Below are 17,568 nucleotides of genomic sequence, written 5' to 3'. Positions count from 1 at the left end.
TGCAGTCCTGTTCACACAGACAAGGATGCTGTTGGTCCTCATTATTGCCAGAGCACACGGTGGGCTGGTACTCAGCTTACTGCCTGCCAGAGCCCCTAGGTCCCTTTCCCCAGAGCTGCTCCCTCTCTAGGCTTTCCCAGGCTGTATCATCCCAACGTTTTCCCTTCCCGTTTGCTCTTGTTGAATTTCAAAGATCTGCTGACCCATTCCTCCAGCCTGTCTGGGTCCCTATGGATGCAACTCTGTCCATGAGCATACTGACTGGGCCTCCCAGTTTGATCGTATCTGAAACTTGATGACAGTGTGCTCCGTCACCACTTCCTGGTCATTAGTAATTGAACCCTGAAGGTCAGAAGTAATGAAACTGTTGGTAACACTTCTGCAGTAAGATCTAAAGCTCAGAGTTAGAGGCATTTTCTGGAGGAAGGGTCTTTGTGTTAAAAGGTTTGCTCTTCTGTTTTTTTTAAGGTTTTGGTGGTTTAGCACTGTTTTTTACACAAGATCCAAGTAAGAAATAATAAAAAGAACCAAAAAGCAGAACCTTTGCCTACAGCACCCAAATGTCTTCTCTGCTTCTTTCTCCTTTTCTTTGCTACTTTGGAATTCTGCTAAGTTCAGAACTGCCCAGCAATCTGCTACTAATTTTGGCTTTGGAGTGACCAATTGTTGCATTGCCAAGTCAAATTCTGAAGGTTTTGTTTACCAGCAGTTTTAAAGCTGATAAGTGTATGTGTGATTTTTACAGGACATGCTGGTGAAAAGATTTAAGAGCAATTTTTCTGAGTCTTTCCTACTAGTCTCTTGTCCTTAATGGCAGGATTAATTAAATTGATGTTTGCTTCAAGTGCAATATAGTTAGGATAAGAAAGAACATCCTGCCTTTTATGTTTTGCCCCATGTTACTCATCTGAAAAGACAGATGTGAGACCAGACAGGGAGGTGAGAGAAGTTTCCTCTAAAATTTTTACCTCATTCATGTCAGAGCTTGGGATAGTAAACCACTATAATAATTTCTTACTGTCAGTTTTGTTGTGGACAGCTGGAACTATTCAGTAAATCTTTCCTTCCTATTTTCAGCCATAAAGGAAAGCAGGGTGACAAAATATGTTGCCAAGTGAAAAACAAAAAGGCATGGTCCCCTCTTAAAGATTTTTCATTGAGTACTTTAGTGGCTCATGCACTTGCACATTAATGCACTTGCACAATCAGCCTAGGTTGTTCTGTTGTCAAGTAAACAGCAGCAGAAATAGAAGTTGTCTATGGAGGCCTGTGAGGTCCTTTTAAGTCCTCCATTTTCTATTTGGCTTCGGAATGCTGGTACCAAACCTGCCTTTTCCATACTGATTTTTTTTCCCCCCCTGCAAATTCCTTGCAGTTTGTTTGCAATCTTTGGCCTAAGTAGTTTCTGTCAGCACATCCTCTTGAAGTGAGATCTTTGAAATAGCTTTAGGATAAGCAGAACAGAATAAGCTAAGCTGACTGTAGGAAAGTCTGATTTGCCTCACTGGAGTTCAAGGTAGAGGGAATGTGAGAATAATTCAGTCTGAGGTTCACAGTGTACCTTCATTTCTCATTAAGACAGTATAGCAAATTATTCTTGATAGTCGATGCCATCCACTGGATACTTGACAGAAGCCAGTCACTGTTCTGAGAAAGGCAGTTTCCCAGCTCTTCAGCACAAACTGGACACACCTGTGCTTTCTAACCAGCTCTCTCTGCCCTGGACCCATGCTCCAGGTGTGGGTGAGCTGGCTGTGCTGAGATATGCACCACCCACCAGGCTGCTCATGTTTACTTAATCCATTTTTTCACAGTGATGAAGGACACATTCCTTTCTCTTTGCCAGGGAATTGCTGTAATGACCCCACAACACAGAGCCAAAGACAGGAAGTAGTCTTAACCTAATTACTAACATGTTCTCTTAATTGAATACCCATGTTTTCTCCATAGACCGCTTCCTTCTCTGATATCTTAAAAGAAGAGGAAGTCCTTAATTATCCCTTTACTGCACATTTATCCTCCTCAGGGCACATACGTTTTATTCAGCAGTTCCATGGCTGAGATATGATTACCTCTGCCCTGACAGTGAAAAACATGATGGGGAGTTCTGTGCCAGACATACACCTTAATGTCAGTCACCTTCTAGGATTGTTTCCTTTCTGTTTCTGAACTGACAGTGAAATTTAGCAGTGCAGTGTGAATCCAAAGCCCTGGTCTTTAATTTCCAGTTGTAAAGTACTTTCATGTGGTAGAAAACTCTCTGAGCATCCAGTGCAACTAGGCAGCCTTCTTACTTATAAATGCTGGGGTCAGAACATCTGAGCTCCTTCCAAGCGACCACTATGGAATATTTACATGGTATTCCACCATTAGGTATCTGTCTGCCTGTTCTTGCTGTTGCATATAATTTGCTCTAGTGTTTGATCATCTTAAAAGTGCTGTGTCATCTGGTTGTAGTCCCAAAGTTTCTTCTGTTGGTAGCTGGACAGAAATGTAATGAATGGTACTGTACTTAACAAATTATCAGTGACACTGAGGTAGAAATATTTTTGCTTTATTTAATGTATTTATTTATTTATTTAACATTAACATGCAGCACTGAAGCAGCTTAAGGACTCTCATTTGGCATTTCAGTTTCTTGTAGTAGGAATGCAAAAGAAACCCCTAGTGTGCTGTTAAAGGAATTATGTTTTAAATGCCAGTATTTGACCAGATCTGCCCTCAAGATCTGCTTCTGACCTAACAGGGTGATCCTTTCTTTCTCATGTCCTTAGTTTGCCTATGTAACTCCTGTTTTGGTATGTGATTAGTCAAGGCCCTGTCCTGCTTTGGCTGTACTGCACAAAACTTGTGTCCTGGAAACAACAAATGGCTTTATTATCTGCTCCATTTTTGTGTTTCTGTTCCTGAAATGTGGTATGTTGCTATCACATTCTGCAGAACGCAGATCTTCTACGTACAAGTTCGCATTAGCTCCTAGATGACATTTTTCTACAAATACCTTGTTTCCTCTTCAGGTTGAGTTTTCATACCCACCTTTTTCTGTGACATAAATACATTTTTCATTCATGCTAACAAACACAATCATGTTTCAAGAACTGTGTTTCATATGTTGTTTGTATGACAAGTCTTCCTTCAAATATTGCCTCAGTGCATGCCTGTCCACAGCTAGCTGTCTTTGAGTACAGTGAAAACAAGTACTTCAGCCTTCTGTGGTAGAAAGGGTGAACAGCACTTATTCAAGTGTTGCATGCAGACATAGAAGGAATATATTCTTACTTTTCTCTGTTTAATACATGGTCCTTAAACAGCACCTAATCCACTGTTTTAAATCCATAGGTAAAATCTTTGGCTACATCCTGTCCAGAAGAACTTCAAAAAGGAAATGTACTAGCCTGGCCAGATTTCCTGCCAGGAGTTGTTGGAAGAGTGAAGATAGATTACAAGAGTATATTTTGTGCTGGTTAGAGCTTTATTTTCTAGAACCCTTTTTTCTGAACAGTATTATAAGATTCTTTCATGAGGTCAAATATGCTAGCTTGCAGCCTTTGCCCTACTGACCTTGGATAAATTATTTTGATAATTTGACAGTTAGAATGTTCAGTCTTCCATTCCTCAAATTCCAGAGTTTTGTAACAGCAGTTCATTGGAATCTCTGACAGAAATTTATTGCTTCCTGAATTGAGATGGGGAAAGAGAGAAGATGATGTTGAGTCAAAAAGAAGTTTATCTTGTCTTTTATTCTAAAAATAGTGGCATAATATTAAAATACCTACTGCCTCATCACCTCTTTTCCTACAGATTCCTTTTCTGATGTTAGATGTTTATGATTCCCAAAACCATTTGAGCCTGAGCAGGATGTAGCTTATGTAACACTTCCCAAAGCTTTCTCTTGGATAATCTTATTAACAAATCTATTAATTTCAGCACATAATTGTGTCCCTTACTGTATGCATATATTTTTCCCACAGACTGTCCATCTTTGCAAGGATCTATACCACATCTGCGGGCCTCTTCAACTGATGTAAAGCCAGGGTCAAAAGTGAGCCTTTCCTGTGACCCAGGCTTCCAGATAGTGGGAAACTCCGTTCAGCACTGCCTTAACCTGGGACAGTGGACACGGCCCTTTCCTCGCTGTGAAAGTGAGTTGTCTCAGTGGGCTGGCAGGATCAGCAAACCCCTAGCTTTTGTTTGGACCCTATCACTACTCCTGGCCTTTTGACCCCTGCAACTCTGATGCCCTGGAGTCCATCCATGTTACAGCATATACATATCTGCTTAAAACTGAACTCATTTTTACTGTGCAGGAGCTAATGCCACAATCAGACTGTGGCATCTTCTTAAGTCAGTTTCTAATGGCCATGGCAGAAAGGACTCTGTTTGGAACAGCAATCTGATACTTCAAACTTTCCTTTCCATTGGCACCAAGGGTGGTCAAGATGCGCAGGAAATGCTGGAATATTGTTGTAATTTTTGTTCCTGAAATCATCTGGTTTGAAATGAAAGCCTTGGCATTAATATGTTATAGAGTAATTTCTTTCAAGGTAGTAGATATTTCTGAAAGGACTTAAAAGTGATCCAAGACTTTCAGGATTTCTTCTATCAAACAGTTAGATTGTTAGTTCATTTCTGCTTTCCATCTTTCTCCTTTTCTTTGGTTCTCCTCTGCTGTGACTGCAAATGTGACTGCAGCTGACTGTATTGTTCATTTCAGCAGAATGGCAGATTAGCTCCAGAAGTAGGTATTGCATGATCCCCAAATTGATCAGTAGTTGAAGGAAAATCCTCAAATTTGTTAAAAGTACCTTAGAAATAGTTCAGTCTAGATTTGATACCATTTTCAAGTCTCCCTTTTTATTCATTGTTCAGAGCAGAAATCCAGGATCTGTCTCTTCCTCTGCCCAAGGAATAACATCTGTGTGAGGATTTATCCAAAAGCAAGTGCTACTGGGAAGAGAGCAGTTTTACTGGCAGTCAGCTTTGCTCTTTCTTGTTGTATTATCAGTGACAATCCACTACAGTTGTGTTAGTGTTGTCATCTGATTTCTCTATATAGGGTCTGGAAGTTCTACCTATTGAGCACAGAGCTCAGAGAGAACAGGGCTGACCTGCCTCAAACATGCTGAGTGAATGACAGCCAGACTCACCCACTGGCCTTTCTTAGCCTTTTGTGCAAGCACCTGATGAATGAAAGCAGGTGCATACTACATGTTTTATAATGGAGGGTGTGTTATAGAGAAGATTCTTGTACTGACTATATTAGGCTTGTTGTAATCACTGTCTTCACCTACCACAGTCCTTTTTCTCATACCAAAGGCACCCAAACCATAGGTTCCCCTGCCTTTGTTACAGCAAGTGCTTGGTATCTGTTACCACTGGCTCTAAACACTTGAAAGTGTCTTACTGTGTCATTCTTGCACACAGTTAGGGGGCAAGGAGCTGCCTACAGTCCCTGTAGTTACGAAGATGAGCCCTGTAGCTGCTGGAGTAAGTTCATGTCATCTTGATTGAAATGAGGATGCACAGAAGCATTTCTGCTGGAATAAATAGCAGCCTCCAGCAGGAAGGTGTAATGATGCCTTATTCTGGCACAGCTGGGATTAGAAGGGGTTTTTTACTACAGCCGAAGTGAAACCCAAGGCTTTATATGGGGTCAGTTTCTCTCTCTGTGTTGTTTATGTGCTCCCTAGTCTCAGACTATTACTGTAACTTCTTAGCTGTAACCTATTAGCTAGTTTTGCAGTTCTCCAACACAGTAATGTTGAGCATGTCTTTCTGTGAAGGGAAGAAGCAGGAACCTCCATTGAGGCAAACTTACATTTCCTTTTTCCTTAAAACTCACCAAGGATCACTCATTATCAGGGTGAGTGTCGTGACTGAAGAGTGCCTGCTCAGTTATTAGTCCTCCAGAGCTAGCTGAATAGCTGGAGCTAGAGCAGCCTGCTCAATCTTTGATTGACAAGTGTCCACAAAACAAGACCCTCCACCAGACCCAGAATCAATTAGCTACTTCAGAAAAGGTCTGGGCCTTCTTGCAAATGGGATTCCACAGCTGCAGAGGAAAAATATTCAATAGTGGCTCTTGTGTGGAATTATTCTGGAGCTGGTCTGTCTACTCTGCTAATAGCTGTGCCCTTTTTTCACTCATTGCAGGAATCAGCTGTGGAGTGCCTCCACGTTTAGAAAATGGATTTTATTCAGCTGAGGACTTCTTTGCTGGCAGTACTGTTACCTATCACTGCAACAATGGCTACTATTTGTTGGGTGACTCCAGGATGTTGTGCCTGGACAATGGGAGCTGGAGCAGTATTTCACCATCTTGCCTTGGTAAGATATGCCATATGTCTTGACAGCATGAGCTGGTGGTTTTGCAGTTCTCCTGTGCCCTTGGGTTTGGGTAGGATTCCATTCTGAAATTGTGAGGACTGACCAGAGTCTCAGAAATTACACCAGAGTACATAACTGAAATACTGTACTCAACACTATGTGAAAGCAAAACTACATTATGACACTTTTTAATGTCAGACCTCTTGTGCCCTACAACATCTGCTTAATAAGCCTGCATTGTACACTCTCATCTCTCTCCCCTTCCAGGTTCATTTAACCCTGGACTCCTTGCACCCAGAGTTTCTAATCTGTGCATTTCCCTTTGCTTCAGCATGCTGTCAGTTTCCATACTCTCTGACCAAGTTCATTTACATTTAGCTGTTCCACAGATGGAAGTTGTAATGTTTGATATCAGATTTACTTATCTCAAGACACTTGATGCTGTACAGGATTTCTGGTTTAGCAGAGACATACAAAACACACTGCATAATACAAGACAAATAAATGCCAGTTACACTTAGCAAAACACAGCAGCTGCAATCACAATCAGTTAATCACAATGCTGACATGTTTCTCACTACCGCTCTGTATAATGTGCTCACCATGTTGACACTGGGTGTCGCTGGTGTCTGAGAATGAGTACATGGGTTGAAACCAAAACAAACTCCTTGCTAGATGTCTGGTTTTTGCACTCTGTCTTGGCCTGAGCCACACACTCAGTTCCCCACCATACAGATCTGGCTAACTCAGGGAGACCTTTGTGCTCTTTTAATAAACTCAAGAAGAAGCATTTACATCACCAGTTAATCCACTTAACTGTTGAGAGCTGCTTACCTAAACCAGAGACCACCTGCTTGTTCCCTTATCTCACGTTAGCACCATTGTTAAGAACTGTGGTGAGTCACAGTCAGCATTATTCACTAAGCTTCATATCCATCTCTTCTGAGCCTTCTTCCATTGTGGGAGTTTATTAGTCACACACATCTGTCAGGGAGCAATTGCAGCATTGAGAGAGCTGGGAGTGTACTTACAGATATCGTTCACACAGTTGCCATACCACAACTTACTTTCTTGTCAAATGGGTCTGGTACACCAAATGCACCTGCAGGAGCTGAAAGGTGGGACTGACCAGCATTATAGCATATGAAAGACTAAGTGTGACTGTCCTGTTAGGGCCATGTCTCCTGCAGATTCCTGCTGCAATCCACTAGCTAGTTGTATTGGATTTCTGCTGTCTTAGTCATGCCTACCGTAGAAGTTGCACTGTAACAACCTGGCAAGATTTGTATTTGACTCTTAATTTTATGTGGATACAGCACATAATTCTTTTAGTCATAATGGGCAAAAGAAAAGCCAGGAGTCTTAGAGTTCTGGCAGCATCCACACTGGGGGCAAATCCATCTGGTTGCATACCCAGGAATCCTTCAGAACCTCCAAAGAGTCAAATCTGATGTTCCTCTCTCTTTGCTCTTCTTCTTTGCACTGAATACTAAGGCCTAAAACTGGGTGGGCCCAGAGCAGATGCTGCAAGGCTGTCCAAATAGTTTGACATCTGTGCATCTGGAAACATGATACTGAGAAGCAAAAGCCCTGTGCCCAGCTTGCCTTGTCTGTCATAAAGCAGAAGAGACACAGGGAGGAATGAAAACAAGAAAGGCTTTATCACCCTGACCCACCCTTTACCTTTCTGATTCATGCTCCAGGCAGGTGCTAACAAAACCTGGTACACCTATGCCCTGAGGCATTCTCTTTGCTGTCTTAACTCTGATTCATAGTGTCCTTCCACTCTTCTCTGCCTTACAAGACATTACAGGAGGAGTAGTCATTCCAGTTCTGCTGTGGTAGCACTTTGCATTCTCAATGCTTATGTAATTGGCAGCTGCTTTGATTGTGCTGTGAAGTTTTCATCCTGCATGTCAGAAGGACAATCCTTTTCAGAACATCATTGGATTATTTTTACAATGAACAGACCTATTCAGCAATGAAAAATAAACATATCAGATCAGTAAATTTTGTTGCTTTTTTAAGCAAGTTGCCTTTTGGTTTGGTTTGGTTTGGTTTGATTTTGTCTGGAAATGGGCAAAGAACTCCAGCTGTATGTCTGTCTGGTATACCTAGTTCAACAGCTGTCCTGTATCAGGGCTTTTTCATGAAAAAAAAATGTTCTGTCTATGTCTACATTCTGGTTTATGTAAAGAATAATCCCTGGTGCCAGCATTTTTCATTTAGGTACTTTAAAATTGACGCTTTGCTATTTACAATTTGTTTACATACCAAGGAGACTTTTGTACAGTCAGGATTCAAAAGCTGACATAAAGTGTTCCAGAGTGAGGGATTATTTTTAGCTGGATAGTATCAACCCATGTGGAACATAAATAATCAACTGGCATTTCTGGACACTGCTATCATATACATACTTAATTGTAGTAACCAGTATGTTTTGAACACATTTTAACTTTTCTGGCAACTGCAGGCACTTCTTCTTTCTAGTCTAATGTAATTCTCTTCAGCAAAGATGGGGATCTAATCATATTTTATGTTCAGAGTGTTTCTCCTCTTGGCCAAGTTTTCTTGTCTCACAAGTGGGAAGTTTGAGGCATAGAGGGTTTCCCAAGCAATTATTTAATACAGAAATCCTCCCTCACAGTGTCTGTCCAAAATAGTAGTAACAGCATGTAAGTTAATGTCTTGTCTTTTACTACTTGGAAACTAGATACTTTGGTTGAATTATTGACTTGAAGTTAATGGGTTTTGTCTCTGGTTTTCTCATGTTTCACAATACTGTATGGTAAATTATATAGAAGCCATAAGTATGAATTTTAATGCAAAATATTTTTACTAGTGTGTCAAAAATGTGATTGAAGTAAGAGTGGTTCTTAATTATACTAATTAAAGCAATTCATCTTGAGAGTTAGTGAGACAGAGAGCAGGTGATTATTACAAATGCTACCCAGTGACATCTTTTCTGTGTTTCCTCTTTGTAGATGTTGATGAATGTGCAGTTGGATCAGACTGTGATGAACATGCATCTTGCCTCAACACAAATGGATCTTATGTTTGCACTTGCATCCCTCCCTACACAGGAGATGGTAAAAAATGTGCAGGTATGGAAGAGAAAAACATCATTCTAGCCTTTCCAAGGTTCTGTGTACCCCAGAATTCTGCCTCCCACTGTGGAACACAGTTGCCGGTGATTGATACCCAGGGAGGTACAGGACAGACCTGCTCTCATCTGTAGGTCACTTTGGCCTGAATGAGGCTGTGATGAAGTGTCTCTGTTTCTTGAGAGCTCACCTCTCCCTGTGGGAGGCTGTCGTTGGGGTTCATTCTGAGAAACACGCACATGCAAAATCCCGTTGCATGTGGAGCACATGCTGAAGTCCTGGGAAGGCTGCATGCCACAATGTGTCCCTTCACAGAATCACAGAATGTTAGCGGTTGGAAGGGACCTCCAGAGATCATCAGGTCCAACCCCTCTGCCAAAAGCAGGACCACCTAGGGTAGTCCACACAGGATGCATCCAGGTGGGCTTTGAAAGTTTCCAGAGAGGGAGACTCCACAACCCCTTCTTAAAGCAGACTTGTGCTCTGAAGAAATATTTGAATACAGGCATCCGAGTATGGCTTGAGCTGTGAAAACATTAAGCAAGGTGAAACTTTGTGTGAAGATGACAAGACAGTGGCTTAGGCTGGGCTAAAAGCTGATTTTATGTTCAGGGTTGAACATGCTGGAATGAGCTTTCCATCACAGAGGGAAAAGTGGCTGTGAGATGTGTTTATTCCTGGCAATTAATGCAAACTTAGTTACAGAGGGCTCTTCCACATCAAGATTAGCTTACCCGCACAAGTCTTCAGTGCCTGTCACATACACAGAGAACACAGAAAAGCTGGTAAGCCTGTAAACTTCTTATGACTGTTTTCACACATGCTCTGCCTTCCTGCTTTCAGAAGACTCCCAAAGATACCACCTGAAACTTGTTTATGAAGCCTGGTACTTAGTTATGTTGTTGGTAGTTTCTCTTTTCCTTCCTCAGAACCAGTGAAGTGCCGTAATCCAGGAAATCCTGAACATGGCCTTTTGTCCGGGGACACTTACAGTGTTGGCAGTCAAGTAACATTCTCTTGTGAAGAAGGGTTTCGGCTGACAGGAGTGACTAAGCTCACATGCATGGAGTCTGGAGAGTGGAGCCACCCAGTACCATATTGTGAAGGTGTGGTTCCTGGGAGGAAGGTGTCCTGTAAGGCATGTTGTTAGATATAGAGGGAAAGTAGTGATGCAGTGTCTTTAGAGACCATGGCAGCTGATGAAACCCTGCCCTAAAAGAACTGGGACACACTGTTGAAGTCTCTCTTGTCTTAAGAGGTGTATGCACCAGCTGAAGCTTTTTCAGCAGTCCTCATATCCATAGTGGCACTCTGTTATGCAGATTCTTCAAAGGGTCAGAGATGTAAACTCATCTCTTTGTTATGCAAGCATTGAAAGTGTCTTTCTTCTCCACCCAGCCTTCTCTTTTCAAGGGACTTGTGGGAACTTAATGTCTTAAAGATGATTAACTGTGTTTCAATGGTTGCCAGAGAGGACAGGCTGGTGCATGCACCAATATATGGTATAATCGCAGAAATTGTTTCTGGAACTAATGAGCAGAAGCAGCAGGGTATAAATGAAGGGGTGACAGAGACAATGTAAAAAACAAACAAACAAACAAAACCAAAATAAAAACAAAACAAAAAAAGGGCAAACACCACACACCCCCAAACAAAAAAAAACCACCAAACAATCAAAAAACAAACCCAATTATTTTATCTATAGGGAGGGCTGGATATGGAATTCTCTTGACAGTCAAGCATATGGTTTGTAGAACAATTCCAACTACTTATTTCCAGTTAGTCCAATTCCTCAGTAAGGTGAAATCAGACAAAGAGCCCTAAATGTCAGCTATAGCTTAGTCAAGAACCTAGTCTTACCTAGGGCATTACACTTCTTCAAACCTATTTAGGGAAAACAAAGCAAATCTTGATCTTCCTTTCTGTTTGTTGGGGGGGGGTTGGTTGTTTGTTTTTTTCCCATTTGTGTTGTTCAACCTCTCTTCTGATCCTGTCTTTTTAAAGCTATATCCTGTGATGGTCCAGTTATTCCAGAGAACAGTGCCATTTCAAGCTCAAATTTTACATACCACAATAAGGTGGTGTACAGGTAGGAATTCAGTGTGTTTGAAGTGTAAAATTAATTGATGGAGAATTTGGCAATAAATGAGAGTATGCTTGAATTGGGAGTGGTTGAACTGAAGGAGAGGAGGGATTAAAGTAATGGAAAGGCATTTGGTTATAGCTGTGGCTATTTGCTGTCAGAGATGGATGTTTATCCCAGTACTATTTCTCTGTGTCCTGCAGAGAAAAAATATGTATGCTGGTGTGAAGAGAGGAAAAGGATGTACATAAAATGCTCCGTGCTTGACAGCACTTCTTCTCTTCACAGATGCAATGATGGATACAACTTGGTGGGTGAAAAGGAGATTCTGTGCCTTGCTAGTGGTGTTTGGAGTCATCCTCCCCCATCTTGTGAACTGGTGACTTGTCCTAGCCCACAGGATATCAGCAATGGGAAATACACACTCACTGGCACGACCTACCTTTCTTCTGCATCATACACCTGTGACAATGGATACAGGTAAAGGCAGGAACATTCCTGAGCCAAATGCTGTTGGCATGCTTGCCAGAAGGTCTGACTTACATCTAAAAGAGACAGCTGGGATCATTGCTCAGAAAGATAAAATACCAAAGTAGAATTTAAACATAATTCTTTATATATTGCATCCTAAACTGAAGCAGTTTAGGATCAAATCAGAAATTATTTAGTTTTTCCATCAAGCCCAAAGACCTATTTTGAATATTCAGAAAAATAGTTGTTATTATTTTTGAAAGACTCTCTTTTGGCTTCAGAGTATATTACCCCTACAGCCTTAGCACATACCCAATAGTATTTTTGCTTTTGCTTTGCAATGCTTTTAGTGAAAGAACCTTCTGGAAGTTACTAATTGAGTTCTTGAACTCTTCATTGTAGTTATTTATTCTAGGCTTGAATTCTGCTTTATGTTTGCAAGCAATTAGATTTGAAATGCATTTTTGATGTGCTGCAATTAAAAATTAATACAGTAATGCTATATATCCAAGATGTGGCTTTAAGGGCAAGTTTCTGCCCCATCTGATATCTGCTTGTACCTCTAGCAGATTTCCTGTGACATAAGTGGTCTCATATGGACCTGTTTAGGACTAAAAGCTTTCTGAATTATCCTGTTCCAAGTATTCCCTTGTGAGATGAGGGCAGGTATATGAGCTGTGCTGATTTGCTGAATGTTTTAATTGTGTTGATACAAATGGATACCTCAGCTGCAGTCCAGTGTAGTTTTAAGTAGTAGATCCACAACATGGGCTTATCTGTACCCCATTAAATCACACAGTGGTTTAACCAGTGTCAGTGAGGTTTTTGACCATGAATTTAGGACATGTAAGCAGCAAACACTGCATTAGTTATGACTCTTTACCTGTCTAGCATAGCTTGGTGAGAGATGTTCTCTCTTTTGTGGTCACCACTCCAGGAGAGGCCCTCACAAACAGTGTCCCTCTCATGTATTATTTCTGGACCTAAGTGTGGGCCCACTGTCTTCCTTCGAGTACCTCTTATGTCCTTTCTATCTTAAACATACTGCCAGAAGTATGCAGAGCCTAGTGCCATGGAAGGGCCTGTGCCGTATCTGTAACAGCTTTACAGGTCAGTGTTGTTCTCTTCCATTAAGTCCTGAGCTCATTTCAACCAAATAAACATTCAGATCTACATTTTTTTGGGACAAAATTGTAGGTAATCAGATATCTGGCTCCCAGATATGTGATGGGACCTACTAGGAATCCATAGTCACCTCACATAGCAGCTGGAGATGAGGGGGTTCATCCAGAGCATCTCAAGGCAGTATTTGAATACCTCTGTTTAGACCACTGAGTCATACCTTTTGTACCAATGCCTTGCCGTTTCCTCAGCTAGGGAAACAAAAAAATACCATCAGCTTCAAAGGTATGTGGCAAAATTCTTTATGTCCTAAAGGAACTGAATTCCTTTTTGTAAACTAAGCTGAACTGGAGCTTTCTCTTCAGTTTCCTGAGTGGAGACAGTGTTTAAGTCCTTGAGTGAATCAAGTCTCAAACTGAAGCCTATTTGCAGGTCTCAAGATTGGCATGATTTTGATGGCATACAGATCAATCTTTAACCTTTAGTAAATATTTAAAGCATCTTGTGACTTTCTTTTGTGGCTCAAAGATGGGCAGTGCTACAGCATAAGTTACATGTGTGTCTGTGCAGTGCATTGAGCCCCCATATGTATCCACTATCCGTCCAAAATAATGTGGCCAGCTTTCTTCATAGCATCAGCAATGCTTCTTCTTGAACAGAGAATGATAAATTATGGCCTCTACTGAAGTCAGTGGATGACTCCCCTTGTTTTCACTGGGACAGTGAGAAACAAAGCACCTCTTTCTATCTCTGTTTCTCACCTGGACTGCATTGACTGCTTTAATAACAATCTTTGTGTCTTAGCCTTCAGGGACCTTCTGTACTTGTCTGTGCATCTTCAGGGAACTGGAACAGCACACCTCCAACGTGTAATATTGTCTCTTGTGGATCCCCTCCTGCCATCAAAGATGCTGTCATCAGTGGAAATAACTTTACTTTTGGAAACACGGTCTCTTACACGTGTAAGGAAGGGTACGTAGATTAGCATTGCTGGACTAATAGCCAGGATGAATAAAACTGGTGCACTGCTTCACAAGTCCTTTAATTTTTAGTGCTTCTGTCTTAATTTGCTAGAAATTAAATGTGATGGAGATTTTTTGGGGGCTGTCAAGTTAGTACAGGAAACATAGGCATTTCTTAAAGTAGGTTCATGGAAGCTGAACACACTTTGGAAGAGAAGAATGGAAAAGACTCATGGGGAATGACACACAAATTCAGTAGGGAGCTATCTCCCTTGGAATTACTACAGAACTAGTACTTCTGTGGTAAACTCAAGGCCCTGCTCATAAACAATTTCCTATGTCTCTTCAGGCTGTAAGAAAACTGGTTGGGGTGTTAGGAGAACTGTCAATTCTGATGTTCTAAATTCTGCTTCTTTGGAATTCTTGATTCCTCCTTCATTGAGGCTCATTATTTTTCTTTGGTCTCCACCTACTGAGCGTAAAAACCTTTTCAGACCGTATTTCATCCAAAGGGGAGGCTCCTTTCTGCCAATGTTGAGCATGAATATAATGCTAGACTTCCATCCTGGAAGAACCTTTGCACATGCTTGTCTTTGTAGCCTGCAAGCAGTTCCAGTGAATTTCTTGAAACTGGTCTTTCCAAAAGGCAGAGATTTGCCAGGTTAGGCCCTAACTGGCTGGAGGATTTTCTGCTCCTTCCTGATGTAAAAATGTAGATTGATAAGCCCGCGTTTTTCATATCAACTGTCTGGCTTCCCAATGTGATGTGAAACATGAAGCAAAGCATCCTTATTCTAGTTTAATGTGATGTGAAACATGAAGCAAAGCATCCTTATTCTAGTTTTTGATTGTATTATAAATTTAAAAAAAAACACTTCTCCTTCCTGTGCAAGCAATTTAAATTGGACAAGATAGCAGCATTTAAAGAAGGTCACAGCTGTGTGTGACAATGAATAGAGCGGATCATATTAAACGCTGGGATGTAACAGTTTCTCTGGAGTCTAGTCATGAGGCTTTGGAAACAAATGCTGCAAATAAAGACAAAGCACTTCTACAGATGTTGCCATCAGAATCTGCACAACCAGTTTCCAGCCTGCAGCTGGAAAGTCTCCTGGGAATTTTGCAGTAGCTATTGTTTCTTTGTTTTCTGTGAGGGCACACCAGAGAGATTTCCAAACAGAGGAAGAAGATACTCACAGGTACTGTGTCTGTACTCTGTACTGTTGCATTTTTAAGCAGCAGGGCTTTCAGTGACTAATGCCTGTCACTGTATCCCAGAAACACATTAGAGAAACACAACTGCACTAACAGTAATCATGTTGCAGAATTTAATTGTTAAAGATGCTTTTATTTTTTCTACTCAGCATTATTTTTTTAATGGCATTTACAACGATTTTTACAATGTTTCTTTAGGAAGTATTTGTTACAATTTGCCATTTTTGGCAAGAGCATTTCTGGGTAACTCACTAAGGATTTTCTCATTCAGTAACAAAATTGACACCAAGAGGCCTTTATGAGCTTTTCATCAATTTCTTCACCATTCAGTCCTGCTAAAGAGGAAGAATTTCTTGGTGGGATCATTTCTTTGGGGATTGTATGGCCTGTTGCATCACATTAGGTTTGTTGTAGTAGTTTCCACCAAAATAGAAGTTCAGGAATGGTAATGAGGTGGGCAGAGAAGAGAGAAACAATATACACAAGCTGTGCTAGGATATTCCTCATTGTGATACCTCACCTGCAGGCATGTAGGCATTAAGATTTTCCTTTTGAATTTGGTAAGAGCTTTTGTATTGGGGTGCTGGCAAGCACGCTTACACTGCAGGGCCTTCAGGCAACTGTAGGTAGCATCTGACAATGTTTGTGTTTTTTACTTCCTGTGTGGTTTCCTTATCCACAGTTACACGTTAGTTGGTCCTGCAACCATAGAGTGCTTAGCCAGCGGCGAATGGAGTGTGAACAATCAGCAGTGCCTGGCAGTGTCCTGTGATGAACCACCCCATGTGGAAAATGCATCACCAGAGAGCAGCCACCGCCTCTTTGGTGATATAGCTTATTACTTCTGCTCAGATGGCTACAGCCTGGCTGATAACTCTCAGCTGCTTTGCAATGCAGAAGGGAAGTGGGTACCTCCAGAGGGCAGGGAGATGCCCCACTGCATAGCTGATTTCTGTGAGAAGCCATCCACCGTCTCATACAGTATCCTGGAGTCCATTAGCAAAGCCAGGTTTGCAGCTGGCTCCATTGTGAGCTTCAAGTGCATGGAAGGCTTTGTTCTCAACACTTCAGCCAAGATCGAGTGCCTTCGAGGGGGTCAGTGGAATCCTTCTCCTTTGAGCATCCAGTGCATCCCTGTTCGCTGTGGAGAGCCTCCCCACATCAGCAATGGCTATGTCAGTGGGGCCAACTACAGCTTTGGAGCAGTGGTGGCTTACAGCTGCAACAAGGGGTTCTACATCAAGGGAGAGAAGAAGCGGACCTGTGAGGCCACTGGAAACTGGAGTGGCACTTTACCCACATGCCATCCTGTGTCCTGTGGAGAACCACCACAGCTTGAGAATGGCTTTATTAAGGTACAGAATGAGTTTTCTCATCTGCCTGGTACCACAGCAAACTGAGTATTTCTTCACAAATGCAGCTGTTGGGGTTTTCCTTCTTATGATTTGCTCTCCTTTTATAGTTGAGGAAGCACATCACTGGACAGAGTAAGCAAAGGGGAAAACAAGTGGATTTGCAGTAGATCTGTGTCTGAAAGACATTGACACTTCCATGGGATTTCCTATCCCTAAGTGGGTTTTCAATCAGGACATGCAAGGTGCCATATGACAATCAATTGATTTCCTTCATGTCTTAATTTTCCTTTTTTTTGGTTCATGGGGGCTTTCCAGTGCCATCTGGAGACATTTGAAGTATTGTTGCCAGTTCACAAGCCTTGCTCTTTTTACTGGTATGAAAAAAATAATCTGATTTGCCACAGATAAACAAATTACCTTGGGTTAACTTCTCTTAATTTCAATACAAACACACACCTTTCCTGAAGTCAGAACTTACCTTTCCATATTAAATCACATTGCAGCAATTCCTGAAGTTCAGAATCTCATTGTGGCAATGAGATTCTGCAATGTGACAATGTGGCAAATCTGTAACAACCACTTGACCCTTGTTCTGCTTTGATGCACATGGGTAGTACTGTGTAAGATCAACAACACTGTTGTAATGATTTAACTTGGAATCTTTAAAGAATTTTCCTTATGAACACCCACACTTCTTTCAGCCTAGCCACCAGCTCATCTCCATTTGCAAAAAATGGTGGTGGGAGGGGAGGGGGGAGGCCAGAAAGGGAGAATGAGGCTGCATCCCAGTTCCTGCATGGGCTTCCAGCAGCAATATTTATCTGGACTCCCACACAGACTGCTGTGGTAGTTCTAGGCTATGCCCTGAAAATGTTAATGTTGGGGGGAAATTTCAACCCACCACAACTGCATAATAAATACATATCACT

At 41.5% G+C, this 17,568-nt stretch overlaps 1 protein-coding gene across 1 annotated transcript in view; it reads left to right on the top strand.

Annotated features, from left to right (window-relative positions):
- Positions 1-17,568, top strand: part of SVEP1 (sushi, von Willebrand factor type A, EGF and pentraxin domain containing 1) — a 143,258-nt gene that overhangs the window by 92,456 nt on the left and 33,234 nt on the right. The window contains exons 29-37 of the mRNA XM_054178135.1: positions 3,340-3,463; positions 3,972-4,142; positions 6,154-6,327; positions 9,312-9,431; positions 10,361-10,537; positions 11,436-11,520; positions 11,803-11,994; positions 13,912-14,079; positions 15,967-16,639. Of these exons, the coding sequence (XP_054034110.1) occupies positions 3,340-3,463; positions 3,972-4,142; positions 6,154-6,327; positions 9,312-9,431; positions 10,361-10,537; positions 11,436-11,520; positions 11,803-11,994; positions 13,912-14,079; positions 15,967-16,639 (1,884 nt within the window). The remainder of the gene's footprint in view (positions 1-3,339; positions 3,464-3,971; positions 4,143-6,153; positions 6,328-9,311; positions 9,432-10,360; positions 10,538-11,435; positions 11,521-11,802; positions 11,995-13,911; positions 14,080-15,966; positions 16,640-17,568) is intronic.

This window comes from Dryobates pubescens, chromosome Z, assembly GCF_014839835.1.
Source record: "Dryobates pubescens isolate bDryPub1 chromosome Z, bDryPub1.pri, whole genome shotgun sequence".
NCBI classification, from domain to species: domain Eukaryota; kingdom Metazoa; phylum Chordata; class Aves; order Piciformes; family Picidae; genus Dryobates; species Dryobates pubescens.
The sequence above is the reverse complement of the archived record's forward strand: the minus strand, read 5'-3'. Positions and strand labels throughout refer to the sequence as shown.